The sequence below is a fragment of the Pomacea canaliculata genome, linkage group LG10 (genome assembly GCF_003073045.1).
Source record: "Pomacea canaliculata isolate SZHN2017 linkage group LG10, ASM307304v1, whole genome shotgun sequence".
NCBI lineage: Eukaryota > Metazoa > Mollusca > Gastropoda > Architaenioglossa > Ampullariidae > Pomacea > Pomacea canaliculata.
In genome coordinates this window covers 19,961,646-19,980,710 of record NC_037599.1, presented here as the reverse complement: position 1 = coordinate 19,980,710, position 19,065 = coordinate 19,961,646, and the positions used below count along the sequence as shown (strand labels likewise).

Below are 19,065 nucleotides of genomic sequence, written 5' to 3'. Positions count from 1 at the left end.
TGTTTCATGAACTGAAAGCACGAAAGGAATGCCTGCTGCTCTGTTGGTTCCTAAAATCGTCAAGAAAATAATATTGACCTAAACTACGGGAAGATTCCTTTTGATACTTTTGTGAGTGGTTTTGCCCCATTTCCGTTAGAGCCAGTAGACTGTCTTTGCTTCTGTAACTTTTTGAAGCCAACTTCCTGCACGAACGTTGATTAGTTTTTACCTCCCATGTGAAGCACTGAGCGCTGAAATCGCTCCATAGTGTATCTGGCCTTGGTTTATCAACATTTTTGATATCTTGGAAATAAGTTTGAGTTTAGTGCCCACAGAGCGGAGTTCATAAGTAATCATTTCAAGCCCTCGCATTCTCTCAAGGCACACACACGAATGTACATTGACCTTAGCCACATCTACTCTCAGGTTTAAACCCACATACCCTCCTCTTAACACATATACACAAAGGTTTACACCCTCTCTCTTTATATTCTCTCTCACACTCTCTATATATATGTTTGTAAGCTTGCGCATGCGCCTGTGTGTGTGTGAGAGAGCACACGAGTGTAAGGGAAAGAAGGTGAGCTCATTCTTGTCACATAAAATAAACTTGTTCTTGGCTATCTGCCAGAAATGTTAGTACCCAAACATTGCTCTAGACATGCTGTTTTGAGGTTTACACACTGGGTATAATCCCCTCCCTCTCTCTCTCTCTCGACATAAATACTCTCGCCACGTCATTGAATGTAAGGATCAAGAGACAGTTTTCACCGGGAAACCATTCACACGGATGTAAAACTGTAAAAGTTTACAGTCAGGCTGGGTGGATGTTTCCCAACACTCTGAGGACTTTTATGTGTCTGTTTCGTGCCCCAGGGTTTCCTGTGCAAAGTCTGTGGGCAGTGCACAATGCAACCAAGCGTGACAGCAGACGCCCTGTTATTGGATTGTTTGCGCATGTCAGCTAAGTTCATGACCTTTCGAAAGAGCGTGGGTGTTACCTGCTCCGGTGAGGGGGACTGAAATGGTGTAGTCAGCTTTCTGTAGGCCGTTGTCCTTTTGTGGTAATTGGAATAGACGATGATGACGATGATGATGGTGACATAAAGATGGTGAAAAAGTCTGAGTGACGTAGGCTGATAAACGACATCAGTCTATGTTTTTTAATGTAATAATTATTATAGAATTAAATAAGTACTGTGGTGTCGTTGGAGAGAGTGGGGGACGAAAACCATATTTACCAGGAGAGCAGATAATGGGGAAACGGTATCCTCATCTCATCTCACTGGTTTCCTTTCACAACCTTAAAGGGGTCAGGCACAGATAAACAGCTGGGTCGGCTGGGGAATCGAACCGGGTAAAACGCGTGTCTCCAGCTTTCGACGCCGGAACTACAACCCATCGACTAGAAGCTTCCCCGAACAAGAACAAGCTCGCTGATAAACACTTGATCGGTAACCTTCCTCTTTCAACAAGCCCAGAAAGATAGAGAAGGACGAGAAGGGTGATAACAGAAAAAAACATCATCACCCCGATGTCATCATCGGATGCATTATTTATGTTTCTTCGACTGGTTGTGTTGGTTCGTTTGTGCGCACTAAAAGCACTTTTAGACTGGAGTATGAGTTCTGTTGTTGTTATTATTATTATTATTATTATTATTATTATTCAGTGTAGTTACTGTTAGTGCTCATAAGCCTACGTTTAAATCTCTATTCACCAGGAGAGATAATCCTGTAAAGCTCTGCAATCAAATATCTTCATGGCGAGCTTTCGTGTAAGGAAAACGAATAAAGAACATAGAGGGAGCCAGCTTCCTACTGCTCGCGGACATTCCCGGAATGTATCGCCCACCCACCCTCCATCTTTACTGCACCCGAAGGTAGGCAGTGAGGCTGAGCAGCGTACACCTCTCGTTTCTGTTGTCTCCAGGTACAAATACCTGTCTGCGAGTAACCTCCGTGTCTGTCGTGTAACGCATACCTGACATCGTGACGTGCATACCTGGCGCCACCTGAACATCGTCACTGCTGCATGACGGGCCATTCCGCCGAGTGATGACAGCTCACGTCACTGTTACATAACATTACTGTACACACTGACATTACTACACATTCCACTGCATTACTCACTACTACCTACCACTACTACAACCGTGCTCAGTGTGGTGGGTGGGGGCAGAGACGACGACACATGTTAAAACATGGATACCCACTGAAGATCGACTGATGTTACTCCTCCACTACTGGGTACAAATTATTTGAATGTTTGAGTTGCTGCGTGTGGAAATAGTACGACACCCGTTATATCACACTAAGTAAAAGTACACAATACTAAGTACGGTTCACTAACCACTCGTTCCATGTCAACCCCATGTCACAGGTCACGATGAAATTGTCATGAAATCGAGGTACCCTGACGAATCAGTCGATAATCTCATGAGGTTGTCTCCCCGTAAGCAGAATTAATTACTCTTGCCACCGTGGATGAAGTGAGCTCGTGAGCTGCCTGCCATCTGTCGCCTTCACCGCCTCTCAAATGGCTGAGCTTAATTAAACGAGGTCCATAATTCAGGGGTGGGAATGATATCGCAGAAAATCGTCTGCACTGCGCACTGCTCACGAATCTGGCTTGCGCCATTTTGAAGGTGGGTAAGACTGCTGCTTTTGTTATAGAGAGAAGACAGACAGAGAGACAGACGAGATCACATATAACCATTTATTCAAATGTACAAATTCTGCGCTCGGCAAAAGTAAATATGAAATCAGTCACGGTCTTTAGTGACAAAATATACACATTTCAAGATTGTTCTATAAAAATCACTTGAAGAGTGGGCAGAAGAGTTGTTGAACAGTCACAATATGCCATAATTTCAAAATGGCTAAAAAATTAAAATTTTCGTCAATTGAAGGTAAGGTGTCTGGTCTTCTGCAATGACTACACCAGTCCCCATTATCAGGTCTGATGCCGTATGCCACAGTGAAAACCAAAATTATAATATACTGCAGTCAGGGGATTTAGAAAATGGTTGTAAATTCCTTATCTGTCATCGCTTTATCCCCAAGTAGAGCCCGTACCTTTTACACAGAGGCAAGAAAAAATGGAGAAAACACAGGCGACAAGGTTCTTCAAAGAGGAAGACTTTAGGCAAAGTCAGACTTTTCAGTCAGAGTGAATAATAAATAAATAAATTTGTGAAGTTTGTTGCGCCGTTCATCTCTATTCTTCCCATCGACACCTTCATTCACTAACGGCTTTTATATCCTGTTCTATTTTGCTTTGAGTTCGTGGGTTAACACATAACAGGGTTTTGAGCTTTCTTCATCGACACATTAACTTCCGGCGCTGCTCTCCATTTTCTGATTGAAGGACCATGGACGCTGCTACATGATGTGAATTAAGTTTATGATTTGGATATCTGCGTGAAAATGAAGATCTGTCACATGTGAGAGACAGACAAATATCTCTATTGACGAGTGTGATGGTGATGAAGACTTTATCTCACTTGTCCTACCTGTCAGCGACCTCACGCCTTCCAACAGCTACACGCTGCTCTTGGTACTGTGACTACAACCATAGAAACTTAAATAAATCTTCTTCTTCTTCTTCTTCTTCTTCTTCTTCTTATTATTATTATTATTAAATAAAGCAAATTGAATACACACCAAATATAGCAAGTTATATACGTACATATGACATTGGAAAGGAATGATTATAGACACCGTACATCGCCTTGCCATTATTATTTCATATACAATTCACACCAACATAATACAGTAGTTACTTCTGTGGGAAATAAGTAATGCGGACATGTTTAATATTAAGGAGTAGCCGTCAGATTTATTTGAAATAGTATTACAGGAATTATGAAAATAACGGCTAAGAAAAAATTACTGGAACTTTTTGTTTACAGCGCACTTTTCTTTCTCTTGTTTGTGCAATCAAGTTTATTTCTTGCAGTTGGATCGTTTTCAAATCGTCTGTTGTCGAGGTTCTGGCTCCACATTTGCTGCAGGAAATTGTTGCAGCATTAGCACTTGCCATCCTCGAGGATTTTTTTTTAAAAAAAGCATGAAGGGTAATGTCATGAGGCAGGAGCTGTAAACGTTTTGAAGTTCAACAGGCTGAGCCAGGGCGTTCCGCCCCACTCCCACAAACAGCCAGGTGAGATCAAAGGCCGATGAGGAGAAGGCACGGGGAGGTGGGAGGAGGATTCGGCGGTGGTTTTTGGGTAGTTGAGAGAGACACAGGGCGTTCTCTGCCCTCCAACAACAATAAGTGAACAAAAATTGGGTGGTTTGTAGTTTATGGCATTTACGGTTCAAAACTGTGGATCTTTCCTCCACTTAAAATTGTAAACAAAGCTTCCTTTTGCTCTGGCCATGAGGTCAGTCTTACATCATATGACATGTTCTGTTTCTCATATATGCAGCATAGACCTCGATTTAAGACAGGATTCCATTTCTGATGTGTTTGTTTTTCGTGTATTCACTACATTTGGAACAGAAAAAACCGCGGGGGACTCGACTGAACTTTGCAGAAGAGACGAGAGAGGTACGAACGCTGGTTCATTGAGTGAGAGCACAGTTTAGTGTTGTGAGCTGTGATGGAGGGCACCAACAACACTTGACACAAGCACCAAACAATCCACTGGAAAAAATGAATATCATATATAAACTAGATAATGGATATTTTTAGATGTGTAATGAATAGGGGAAGAAAGGAGGGATGGTAACGGGAGGGAGAGAGAGAAACACAGAAATGCGAACAGCCTGCCTAAAGCAAGAATCTGTTTTTTTACAGCTGCACGGAAATAAACTGATAGGGTCGGTAGTTTCTCAATGAAAAGCAGCAATTTAACTACACATTATTTGTCTCTATTTTATGTTTCACCGGATATGAATGATTAGGAACAGAAGAACTTCTGAGCGTTTACGAGCGCCTGCTGGCGATGATTTGTCTCTATTTATAGCATCATGACGCAGCCGTGACGTCAACAGCAGACATTCCAAGTCACACGGCTCGTTATAAATCTTTCGAAAAGAGATTTCAAACATACATTTAATGGTTGAATTTTAAATTTTCTTTCTTTTCATAAATCATCGCACCAAAGAGGCTGCTTTCATTTCCAGAACACACGAGGGCTTGATACATGGCGGACACTGCGAGCTTAATTTTTTACAATCTCATCTTTTACATTGCAACTGCCGCTTTGCTTGAAAATAGCCGCATGTGAGATAAATGCGAAATGATGCTGTACATTAAAGGGCAGGTGCACAGTGCTAGTGCTGACACCTAGCAGACAGCAGAACTCGCCTGGCAGTCAACTCACCGACATGGCCACCCTGAGAACGATGAGTGCAAAAGGACAAAGCGAAGCTTACCGAAGACAGACTAGTTGCACCCGAAGCATCATAATTTAAAATAAAACCCGTATAATGTTGTGTCAATGGTAAAATGATAGCTACTAACGAACATAATGTGAACTAGCTGCTTACTAAGGACGGCGGAGGGATACACGTGGAGCCTGGAAACAATGAAGACTTCACGAGTGTGTATAGACGAGGGCTGCGGATGGCATGAAGCGTTCTCGGAATGTGACACAATGTTTTGATATATGTTTATCACTGTTTTGGTGAGTGTAGAGGAAACAAAGGGATGTTTGTGAGGATGGAGTGCGTTTGACAGAAGATCCACGTTAATGGCGACTTTTTAATGTATATTCACAAGCAATAAAACAACATGCTTTCATATTTCGTTACAAGCGAAATTCCCTTCCTCTCCACCCTACACAAATACACATGCATCAGCCGAACAAACACGAATGATTAATTTTGTCTACAGGGCGACAGCTTTTTGAGATTATCGATTGATAAAGCAACCAAAACAGTTAATGACTAAAATATCCACATACCAGCAAACACGAAGACTGAAAAAAAAAATCGTGAACCGAGTTTTCCATGCTATTCACTGCTCCTGAATTAAGCTTAATATAATACCCGGCTACCAGTAGTTGTAAGTCAGACTAGTTGAAAGCCCGTGTTACCAAGGGCGTGGAAAAAACCATCCGCAGTAGACAGCCTTTCATCGAGAGTTTCTTCTTTTTATTCTTGGGAGCACCATCCAACTCGTGGCAAGCAGGTAAAAATGTAGTGTTTGACACCGGAATTAACCCGTAAAAAGTCGGTGGGATGTCTGGTCTACTCTTTGACACCATGCATCAGCTTATTTTTGTGTCGAGACCTGAAGGATGAAGACAACGAGGCGGAGGAAAAATATTTGCCAGTTGAAAGACTTGAAGACTTGGAATAAAAGATCGTGCAGGTGTTCGTACATTCACGCGCATATCTTCATATGTGTGACTGCGTGGAGTGTGAATGTTAAAGAACTAGTGGGGTGCAAAATGAGTGGAGAAATGTTCAGTCCAAAATGCTAATTCAATGACAACAGATTTAAAAGAAAACAGAGAATAGGAAGTGAACTTTGACAAAACTTAGCATTGGATGTAAGCAAGGCAATAGATTACACTTCTTTTAACTGCTTTTCTTTACAGAAAAATTCTAGTCTCAAGAAGTATTACATTTTTGAATCCATCTGTTGACTGGTTCTCTCTATTTATCGTTAACAATGATTGCCACAAGTTTGATTTCCCACGAGGTTAAGTGTTGTTTTATTTGTGACCCTTCACCTCTGAATGTTTGACAGAATTACATAGCAGCTTTTATTATTTTTTCCATTGCTTTGATGAAGTCTCGAATACTCAGGTAACTTTTGTAAAACATTTTTGTAATTAAATAAGCGGGGGCGCAAGAGGGTAAATGTTCTAGCTAATATTTTTTGTTGAAGAAAGCCTGATCTTTGTTTTTATGTTCGACATGAAGACTCCGCTTGTGTCGGCGGCACATTCCACATTCCATAGCCTGGACATCTTGGAAGGGGAGATCACGCAAGCTACAAGCATTTGTATCCCTCAAATCTCAGATAATTGCCGGAAATCCCTCTTTGAAAATCAGAATCAGCATACAACAAAATATTTTTGCTTCCATTTCGGAAGTATGTGTGGTGTGTTAGCGCGTGAAGGTTTTCTTTAATTAAATTGCATTCCTCCTTCTGTCTGCAGTAGAGCCAGGCTTTGCCGCCGCCTAATTTTCCCCGTGGTTGTGGAAAAAATTGTTTACTATCCTCAGTAATAAAGAACATCTGCTCGTTCACAGATGTTTTGAACACAAAGAAAAACGAGTTCCCAAGCAATGGATCATGTCCACCAACCACAATATCGGGTTTGGTTTGGCCAGGTCTCGGCTGTTAAAGTAATGAGACATTTTCTTAATTCTCCGCGGGAGGGAATAAAACGTTGGTGGTTTTTGTATGCAGTGACGTAGCTCTGACGTCAGACAGTTGAGTAAACGTACACAGTGAGATAGAGTTCTTCAACGTCACTTCCTGTTTATTTGCCCGCTCGGTAAGGCTCCAGGGAATCGCTTCATTGCATGTGTATCCTGTAAAGCAACCTGATATATATTTGTTTTTTTTTGTGCTGTAAAACATAATAAGAAAGTTAGTGTATGTATCGGCACGATGAGGGCTTTCAATTGCACAGTTCGAGATGCAATGACGATATGTTAAATATGTTTTTACTAGTATATATTTACACTTTTTGCAATCATACCATACATTTTTTCATTATTTAATACAAACATTTTATATGATACGTGAGCTTAATATAATAGTGTTGTTCTGTAATTATGGATGTTATTTCCCAGCCTTCCTATGAAAGCCATTAACAGGTAGGTGTGTGGACCTGTGAGTTTAAGATCTGTGTTTAGAGAAAGAGAAAGAGAGAATGTAATAGAGCTGTCTGTGTGTGTGTGAGATCTGTCTGTTTGTAACGTGCCTGCGTGTTTGTCTAAGGAAAAAAAATATTTAAAGTCTGTTATTCAGAAAGCCTTTTCAAATAATAAATAAACTGACATCTGCCTCTTGGCAAGTCTACCCTTGATCCGGTGCACAAAGAGTAGGTTGTTTTATTTTCAAAGAAACAACCAGCACTTGAACAAGACCCGAACCCGACAGCGAATGCCGTTAGCATTACTTTAACTGGTCAATCCAAGGGAGACAAATCCATGTGCTACAGCAAGACAACGCTGGTGGCGCTCTTGTCGATATGACGGACGCCCCGTTCGCTCCCTTGTCTCTCGTTCAATTCACTAAAAGCTTGTACTTCCTGTTTCTTTGGCGATAGCTCTATCCACCATGTCTGTTGAGCCACTTAATCCTCTCATGAGGAGAGGCGTGGGTGGGAATGACACCGGGTACACAGCCCGGGTACACACACCTCCTAGGCTGGTGTTTCTTGTAGAACACTCACCACAGACATGAACTGCTCTACAGTATGTTCTTGGAGAGACGGAGATTTTTTTTTTTTTAATGGATAAGCAGAAAAATGTCTTTTATTATGAAAGTGAGCTTTAATAAGTGCATCATTGCAAGGCCGGTGACAATAGTTTGAAGAAGCGAGATAATCGGCTAGCACGGATGACTGCTGGGTAGGTAAGAGTTCAGCGTAAGATGCATGGCGCCGCCATCTTGCCGTGCGCGCGCTCGTGGTGTTGATACAGATCGCGTGCGTGTGTTTCATAAGTCAGCCTGACGACCTGCCAAGCGTGGCGGATTTAGCCCAGGTCAGGGTGACCCCCTACCTGAGACGAAATCCCATTGCAAATGCAGCTCATGACAGGCGGGGTGTGGAGCGGGGTGGATGGGGGAGGGGATGGGGTGTAGCATGCTGTTGTCGGTTGGTAAGCCGGCCACAGGACGGGATTGATCAAACAACGGTCGTAGGCGCTACAAGCAAGAGTTTCTCATTTAGTGAGATACATGGCGATGGAGGGAGTGTGTGAGTGAAAGATCGAATGAGAGTGTGACAGAAAGTGTAAATGATACAGACAAAGAAAAATAAAGTAGACTGGCTACAAGAAATATCTATGATGGTAGTTGTTAATATTAGTTTTGGAGCTACTTTGCCAAGATAATATATTTGTCCGTATTGTGGGCCACGCACATGCAGTAAACACGAGGCGGCGTGAAGCGAGACAGGGATCGATCAGACGAGGGCACAAGCGACTCGGCAGACAGGCCCCGCCTTAAGGCGATCTTGCTGAGGTGATTATGACTCGCCTGTAGAGAAGCTTTCTAGCTTTGATAAAAAACTTTGGGATTAGAGCCACACCTGCACACCCGGCCTTACCTATGTATTTAATATTTGGTATTGACTGCGGCATGGGCAGAAGGAGTGAAAATCGGAGATGGTATTATTATTATTATTAAAAAAATTCGTATATAGCACATTTGCTTACTTGGCAACGAGCTCGATGCACTTACAGAAGAGTACAGCCAGTTACAATTATCGACTGACAATGAAATGTATTGCAGGGTCACGTGGCCAATACACGTGCGTGTGCCACAGAAGGCAATCGATGATAAAAGCTCGAAACAAGACCTTTAATCAGGTGTCCGACAGATGGCATTAGTGTGTCGTGGGAACAGACCTCAATCATGACCTACACAGGTATTACAACTGTCTAAGCCCTTCACAGGTGGGCACAAAGCATGGACTGAATTTTATTTGTGATTCAGATTTTGAAAAAGGGTGGCAGCAATGGGAAGAAGATGTTGCCAGTCACGTGGAAGTCGCACTTCACTAAATGGATCACGTGCCATGTGTTTTCGGCTATGGCGCGTGCATAGACACACACGGCCGCCTGCCCCATTAGAGTTCGGTACATGGGCATTATTATATTATTAATCATCTTTATCTTCACACCAGCTGGCAGGGAAAGCTTAATGTCGAGCACACCACTGGATTTCATTTAGGAATTCACAGTAATAAATGTTTTCATATTAAACACATAAACATTCACACCAAAACCCTGATTATATTGGGGGATACAGCAAACAGACAAACTCACTGCGCTGTTTACATCACAATAACATAAAAAACAACAATGCAAAGTCCATGATAAAACTTTTTTGGCCGTTAGGAATCGATCGAAACAAACGACCTGTTCAGCGAGAAGACCCCGAACCTGCCAGACACAGCCCCAACACTACAGTCCCTAAACCCGTTAATACCCTTTTTGGGATTTGTTAGTAAGTTCACAACAGCTGTTTTCTCACAACTAGTCAGTTTTTTCTTTCCTCTGTTCGTAAAAAATTATGTCCACACAGGACTCACAATATTATAGCAAAAAACAGTGCAGCTCTCGGATTTCTTTCATCCCAGAAATAAATAATGATTGACATTTTTTTTATTCCGGGTGCAGAAAGAGTAAACAACAAATTAATATGAATGAGGACACCTTAGTCGAGAGATTACGAAAGCCAGATTGCAGGAGATGGAGATAAAAAAGCCGAGAACACACTCAAACCAAATAATAAAAAAGACAATAACACAAAACCCAAGCCCATAAAAGTGAAGAGCAGTTTATCAAAGGTGCCAGGCGTGCCGAGGGTACAATGCAGCAGGTCGTAAGCGGGAGGTAACTTCCGGCGCACACACATCCGGTGAATTATTTACCGCTGATGTGGGCCATGAAATGGGCCTCCATGCTGATGTGCAATGAAATGGGCCCCACACTGCAGCACAGGAATTGAGAGGCAGCCCAGCACCGCCAGGGGGATGCGCGGGGTCAAAAGTCAGTTCGTGCGAACTCAGCCAGGGGAACACTTAGGCGAAACCCATAAAAGGATAGAAATTTATTGCTGAATCAAATTTTTAACATCCCCCATAATGTTCTTTTTCAAACTGACGAGTTACGAGCCTTTCTAATCACACAGGTGAAGGGATAGCAGAATGGTTACAGCGCTGGCGTCAAAATGGGAGGCGCGCCGGTTCGATACCCGTGGAGTGCAGGAAGCATTCCCCCAGTCGACACAGCTGACTCTAAAGAGGATTGGGGAAGGTACTGCAGGATGAGAGAGGCGCTGGGTACCGCACTCATGAAAGCTGGCCCTGAGAACTGTGAGGTCTCTCACTCACTCACGACCTTACAAAGGTTATGAGCAGAAGGACTACTAGCAAAAGAAAAAATGAGCGATGGATACATGTCTTTTACGACTGTCCTAGCCAGAAGTAATGACTAATCTTAACACCCAAGAACGAGCCTTTTTTCTGTCTCCTCCATAGCTCACTGGGATCTACCATCAAACCATGTTGAAAATAAGAACACGCTCTCTCTAAAGGGTCCTTTGACTTGGCAACTTTCTGTTAGTCTGAGCAAGCGAAATGTCTCTGGCCAGAGTGAATCCAGTCTGGCAGTCAACCACTCCCAGTGTCGCCAAATCGATTTCGAGAGTTTGCTGAGTGTGGATGTGTGCAAGGTGCATGGCTTGGTCTACTGTATATCTCTTTCTGTTCAATGAAGGCGACGCTGCATGTCGATAAAAGGCGCTCAGTGCAAAGGATGTTTTCGGGGTATTCTTAAACTTCAGCTTTTTTTTTTTTATCCTTTTCAACATTTTTGTAGCTTGGTTCCATAATTTTGGTAGTCTGGTATAACTTTTCTTGAAAATGTTTTCTTAGAAAGATCTTTAACTAACGTTTGCTGAAAAAATCTGTAATCTTCATTTGAATGCTCGACACCAATTCGACAACGTTTACAATTTATTTACCTCTTATGTTTTGTTCGGCTTAAATGTTTTAAGTTTATTAGTTCATGCAGTCTAAATTATTCAAACATCAAATGTTTCAACAGCATAATCTCATAAGCTCAACAGGAAGTACCAGATTATTTGACACGCAAATGCAAAACATTCATGCGAACGAAAATAAATACCTGGTTGCAAGACCTGACTAGTGCAACAAACGAGAAAAAGAAATACAACATCATTTAATCGTCTAAAGTTTTACCACATCAACTGCCAGAAGGGAGACAACTTCTCGCATTATTTCGGGCACATTCACACAAAGCACAGACCTAAGGGAGCTTACCCCGAGTCCGATTTGCTCGTGACGAGTGAACTGAAAAATTCCTCCTCTTTGCTGCTGCGCGGTGTAGGAAAATCCTCTATAATCCATGTCTCCACCATCGATCCTTTACTCCCGAACGACACTCTGCCAAGAGGAAGAAACAAAACATGATTAATGTAGAGACAATTCCAATCTCCCGGCAAAAATAGTCCGGGCTGTGGGCGGTAAACAGGACGATAGGGGAGCGTGTGCAAACCTTATATCCATAGCAGAATAAAATTATCATTTGAAGAAAAAAAAAAGACAACAAAATTTAAGGTGCAATAACTGGGAACAAAGGATAAAATATTTAAGAGATTCCAGGAAAGAAAAACTAGGATGGTCGATATGAAGGTGTGTGGGTTAAATTTCCAAATACACATGGCTTAAAAGGAAACCGAGCAGATATGTTGGTCGATAAAAGGAGGTTTGACGAGCTTTACTTTGTAATTATGGAATACAGAAATAATATTACAATAGAAAGGGGATGTTATAATGGTAATTTAGTCCTTACAGTATCAGAAGGAATGTTCATTGCATTTACCAGTTCTAAAGCAAAAAATTCTCTCCTGTCTTGTCATTGTTTTATTGCAAGTAGCTTATTAAAAAAGGTTTTTTTTTTCATCGTTCAATGACTGCGTGTTCCTTGTTTTCCCTCAAGAGAAAAAGAGACCTACATTTTCAGAAAAAAGCGAAAAAGCAGATGAAACAAATGAACATGCAAAAGTGGAGAGACAGAGAGAGAGAATCAGATGGTACTATTGTTGGCTTTTTCTTCGGGAAAGGTCACAGGTCATTAACATTGACATCGAGTGACAATGATTTATAATGAATCGGAAGTTGCATCGGACAGCAACACCACTGCTGTTGTAATCATGTGTGAAAAGCCCCAGAAAAGTCTCTTTGATGAAGCATCCCGCTATCAGCAACATTAAAAAAGGCAAGAATCCCATAGTTTTGTTGCCGCATGACCAGGAAAGTGCCAGCAGTTTATCAGCACTTTCCTAAAATACCCACAATGCCGATGGGCAGGTCAGGCCGACCTCAGACGATGGTTATGACAGCCATTTCCAGGCCTGGAACCATTCTAGTCCATTCTAGTCTTGCCAGGGCCCGGCCAGTCTACTGCTTCACACATGTGTTCGATCGTGAGGCTCACCGGAAAAAAGACATCGATTTGCTTCGCTGCTGATGAATCAGAGCTCGCCGGCTGCTTCAGCATCAGGGCATCTCAACTACACTGATCAGAAACTACATCAGCGCCCCCCGGCAGACCAGTTCCGTTCCATCTGATGTTTCTGTAGTCTCTCTTCAGCCTGTCTTCTTATTTGCATAAATGTTTGTAAAAGAGAAAGCGATTGGTAATAAAGTGGCGACAGCCTCGTTTTGAAAGAAGGGGAAAAAGAAACTTGGTGGTCTGACAGTATGGCGGCTGTGTGCCTAGCACTGAAAGCTATTTGCTGTTGAACACTGCTTATCAGGTGTTTGATCTTCGAGCATGTATCAGCTGTCGAATGAGCTCGCGCCAGCTGCACGTGCCCAGACGCACAAACAACTGTTTTTTTTTTTTTTTAACAATTTTTATTTTGTTGCTCAAAATAAACATAACATGATGTCTGAAAATTTTCCTTGTGTTATTTTCCCTTTTTGTCGTTGAACTTTAGGCTCATGTATAAATGAAAGACAACTAACATGTCGCCCTGTCTTAATGTGGATTGAAGTTGAGATTAAAGGCAAGTCTGGGATGAAAATGTGCTGCTAATCAGCTTATTTGTGCTTAGTTCTGTTTGTGCTTAGTTCTGTCTGTCTTCTAAGATTCATGCTGCTGTCTGTGAGTTCTACCCCAGAAACCTCTTTCCTCCGACATTACAAAACAAAGCCAACGACCACAAAGAAGACATAAGGCTGACTTATTGGGCATCCAATGGCTGCAATTCCCCTTCCCCTCCCCTTTCAAAAGAAATATTCAGGCCTGTGAGTGATGAACAAACCTTCGGTAACCATTTCTAACTGTAACTTGTTACTCATTAAATTTTAATTGTGATTTAATATGTAGTTTCCTTGACAGAGTGCACATGCATCATAACCTTCATTATTATTATGTCCATCATTATTTTTTCTTTGTTTTTTATTTTTTAATGTTAGAATTATTAATTATTTTTATTTTTGTTGTTACTGTTGCTGTGATTATTTTTGTCATTGCTGTTGTTATTGTTGGTTACTTTACCGACGTCAGATTCAACGAAATCTTTGTTGTCTACCCCTGCTTGTTGTTCCTCTACTTGTAGAAGCAACAACAGAAGAATGAGTATCAACGACGACAGATGCACACGGCATTGATTAACACTCTCCTGCCTAGTTCAAAACACATTTTTCAATAATTAATTCCAGTGCTGGAGATATTTCTAATCAAATAAAATAAGCATTTTATTCCCTTTTCAGAAAATTTCCTCTTTTATGCTTGCTGTGAACTTTAGTCGACCTTTGACTCTAGTCAACCAGATCGGGTCAGACGAGCGAGCTGGATGCTAACCATCGTTAAATCTTTATAAAATTTCAGCAGTAACTGACAGTGTGTGCACCCTCCCCTGTCAGTGAATGCAGCTGCCAAGTCACGTGAGATTTCCAGAATTTTAGAAATGTCCTCTTCTTTTCCAGCCTGCTCGCTTCCTGCCTGTCTTGTTATATTAGTCATAAAATATTAGCTTTCTGAAATTATTTCACAGCATGCCGCGGAAGAAACTGTGTGTTTCCCCCAAAGAGGTTAATTATTTTGTCGCAAACATTTATAGATAACAAACAGAGGCTCAGAAAATCGATTGTGGAGGGTCACATGTTGACCACAGAGATGAACGATGGGCGACCTGTCACGAATTCATTTTAAAACTGAAGTGTTTAAAAGTTCGTGTAGTCCCATTGGTGGATTGATCCTAACTAGCTGAGTGCACCAGCTTCTGGCCAATCTGACATGTTCAAATTTCCTCTAGTTTTGTGAGCATGATGACATTGCTGTTATGTTATATTATAAAGCCATCTAAATGTAAACTTCATTTTATGTCAGTGTACCCAGGGTGAAATGTGACAAATTAATGTGACATCTAGTAATTAGCATTTATAAGGATGTTTTGTTCGTTTTGAGCAATTACTTACACAACAGAGCTTAAAATAAGAGTGCATTTGAGTATAATTAAGTTTTGATTATTTTGGAGTTGTTAATTTTGAAAAATTTATTGCAAATCATTTCATGATAGCCAACATCAAAACGGTATCTGGTCTTGTACTTAATCTTGCCACTCTTAAGTCCCTGAGCTCTTCTTAAAAGTTTCTGAGGGTCTTCTAAACTAACATCTAAATTTCTCTATAGAGGCACTATCATTTTTTAGCCTTTTATTCGTGAATCTTTCAAGCCTCGGAAGCACAGTTGCTGCAATCTGCTGAAACGGCCGCCTTGCAACTGATCTCATGTTTACAGTCTCTGCATACACTCCTCTCTGACTACAAAAGAAAGAAAAATTCTTCTCAAGATCTTATCTCTTTCTCATATCTACGTCGACATACTAGCGGGATTTCTGCCCCCAGGCGGCAGAGAAGCTTCCAGACAACGAGCACACCGGAAGACATGCTTCACTCGACAAGCGCTCGGTTTTACGCAGCAATTAAGGTGGAGGTGGAATGTCACTGACGGGTCTCTCCTTACTCACCTGAGACAGAATGGAGGCATCATGCCATACTTATTAAGCCTACACAGAATGGAAACATCATTCCATACTTGTGGGAAAGGTGGAACGGAGCTCCTAGAACTGCGATTGTAAACAACTATTCACCAAACAAACCTTATTAACACGATAAGACTTATGTTTGGGTGATCTCTACTCATTCTGGGTTCCCAAAGGGGCCAGGCTATGAACATTTTTGTGCAATATCTTCTGCTTATTTGATTATATCTCTTTTTTCACCAAAAAACCTCTTCTTAATCATGTGTGACATGGTATTGTATTGTTTCATGTTCAACTGAAGAATATTGGATTTTTTAATTTTAAAAATTAAAATATGACACTCGTACTGTGTGATGTTATGTAAAAATTTTTGACTGCGTAGGGTGCTTGACTTCTTTTACCTCTCGACATTATCATTTTACTCCCAGTGAGTGTCCGCGGCACTACACTACACCTCGAGTCCATTTCAAACTGCTGCTCACTCAGGTGAGTCGGACTTTTCAACACTTGCTCTGTAGGTAACCCACCTCCCCATCGCGATAGTTTGAGGCCTTGTCAGTATACTCACACTGTAATTCCCTCCCTCCGGACAACTTCCGGTGCTCTTGCTTCTAAAGCTGCATCGGCGTCATGGCGGAAGGATACAGAACGTGACAACGTGATGAGGACGTAACAATGAACACCATCTGGACGTAGCTGGCACTAGTCACCCGAATAACTACATGGCAGCCAGTGCAAAGTATTGACCCGTGTAACACCTGATAGCAATAGTGTAAACATCTGCTTGACATCTGTCCGTGATTACTTACTCTAACGAGTTGTTAGGTCTGATGATCAATTGTCGACAGACTGAGTGGAGTTCAATAAATCACACAGCGATGATGTGTGTGTGTGGAAGACAGAGGTCCTTGCAATTCGACACCGTTTGTCCGATTATCACTGACTTAAGCAGGAATATAACACTGTACAGCAATTTGTTTTAACTCATCAAATACTTTATACCTTAAATCAGTCAACACACGTAGACACGTGCATTCAACCTACACTGATATCATGGCTATCAACATGCAATAAGTGTCTTCAAATGATTAATAATATTATTTATAGTGAATTGTTCACACGTCGTATAATATTCAGTAACAAGATTATAACAGGAGTCAAATTTATCATATTGATCAGTAAGATAATAAATTATGAACAGTGCTTACACCCTCAGTTGTCTGTAACACATTTCATTAGATGGATTCAAACTTATTAGTTATTTGTATATGTTCTTCTTTGCTTAAGAAATTTTTCTCCAAACATCAGTGTTGATAAAATGTCTTGCTACTCCTATCTCTAACTTTTAAATTCTTTTCCAACTGTGGTATCTTTTTATCGTTTTTGCAAATGCAACTTTCAAAACTTAAAAAATTCTGGTGTAGTAGGAGTTTCATACTCAACAACTTCTCTACTTTAACCTTCAGTTGATGACAACAGAATCCGGTCGTCCAGACCGGTCGGCTCCAAAAGCACATACACAACTGCCAGTGAAACTTGTAAAAAGTGCTATTACGATCATTGCAAGAAGCACTGGTCGATTCCTTTCAACCATTTTAATCATCTGGCCAGAAATAAAGTGGATTAGACGCCTGGTTCAAAACATTATATTCACCGGTGATTCCGGTCGATTCTTTTTAAAACTCTCGTTCCTTGGCCAAAGGGCCGTGAGCTCCATGAATTGCTGATGCAATTAGGAGGCTTACAGACCGCCTTTTCTCGGTACAAAGTTGGAGGCTTGCCTTTTAAGTTTGCAAGCTAGGGAGATCCCTTCATCCTTAGTCTGCGAACCGGAAACAGACAACTGCGCATGTCTGCTGGGCTAGCTTTTATAGTTGGGATCTTGGGGATAAGATTTCATTATCATCGGCATATTATGATGAAATATCACAGCATTGTATCCTAGTTAGAAACAATCTTCTACTCATGACTGCTTCTGTTTGGCACAATGAATGAGTGAGTGAGTGATTTCATGAGTCACCGAGTGAGTAGAATGGGTCGAACATGAGTGATCCATCATTGCTATAATCAACATGATTCACTTCAGAACACGTTCCCTTCTCGCATGGAGCGAGCTCTGTGAGTGTTCTCCTACCTGTCCATCAAATCCTGCACGAGCGTGTTATCTCCCGCCCTGACATGCACGTGCACTTTAAAGGGGAGCGAACTATATTGAAAAAGAGATTAAACACGCAAAAAAGAGTGACCTTGCCCCCACTAGCAGGTTTGGATATCCCGAGAGTAAAAACAACTGACAAGTTATTTTTATTCACTAAAATATCCAGATATTGATGCAAACGCCCAATCTGACACGAGAAATAAATACACGATTCATATTTTGGTGGTGTATGTCTAATCATCTGCAGCACCAGTTCATGTTTTTGTTTATCTTTAAATGCCACACGTGAAGCAATTTTTCCTGTAAGCAAGGGAGAGAAGTGTTTATCCTGCAGAAGGCTTACCTGAGATCTCTACACCTGTCTTGAATATGAACCGCGCATCTCCAAGATTTTTCCATTTGCTTCCCAATCTTAGGCAACCGCCAGGCCTTCACAACGAGTTAACAGAGAAATCCTCAAATGATTGGTGGAAAGCAGTGGTATTGAGAGTTGTCGAACCTTTGTTACAATTCCAATGCCACACAGAGGTTTGCATACCTGTTAGTGTGTGAGTCTGTCTGTCTGTACCTGTCTTTCTGTCAGCCACCCTGGTCCCTGGAAGACCAAAGTTTCTTTCTCTTGACCTCTCATTCTCATACCGCAGTCACGCTTTCCGAGTTACTAGGTTTTAGTAAAAAGAATTTAGTTTGTGTTGCCCTTTATCTGCTGGCTACTTATGAAGAGGCTCAGCCTTCGAAATATTATTCCTTTTAAAATTTTTGACAGTTATCCAAGATTATAAATTTTTTAAGTCAATATTGAATGCAGAACAGTATCAATAATAAATATATTTTCAGAAACAGTGGTTCTCGTTTATTAAGATTTAGTAGCAATCATTAAGATAAATATTCATAGTGGAGTAGCTTGGGGAGACAGGAACTCTACAGTCCTTGAAAAGAAAACCCGAGAGTGGACGAGTGCAAGTATTAATACTTCTATTTAACAGAAGCGAGGCACGATAGTTTAAATTAAGCCCACTAAACCGCATATTGAGTATAAAAATCAGTTGCACAATGATGGGACTCGTAAAATAAACTTCAGCCTTGTGTCAGCTTCACTGAGTTAGGAAGTTGTGGCCTAAAGCATCTTCTAAATCTGTCGAGGGCGCTCAGGGCCAGGAATGGAAGCAGTGAATCTTTACAGGTTTGCCGAGTCCATTAGC

The 19,065-nt window shown here is 41.3% G+C and overlaps 1 protein-coding gene across 1 annotated transcript in view; it reads right to left on the bottom strand.

Annotated features, from left to right (window-relative positions):
* Positions 1-19,065, bottom strand: part of LOC112573113 — a 95,629-nt gene that overhangs the window by 64,638 nt on the left and 11,926 nt on the right. The window contains exon 2 of the mRNA XM_025253160.1: positions 11,972-12,094. Within this exon, the coding sequence (XP_025108945.1) occupies positions 11,972-12,094 (123 nt within the window). The remainder of the gene's footprint in view (positions 1-11,971; positions 12,095-19,065) is intronic.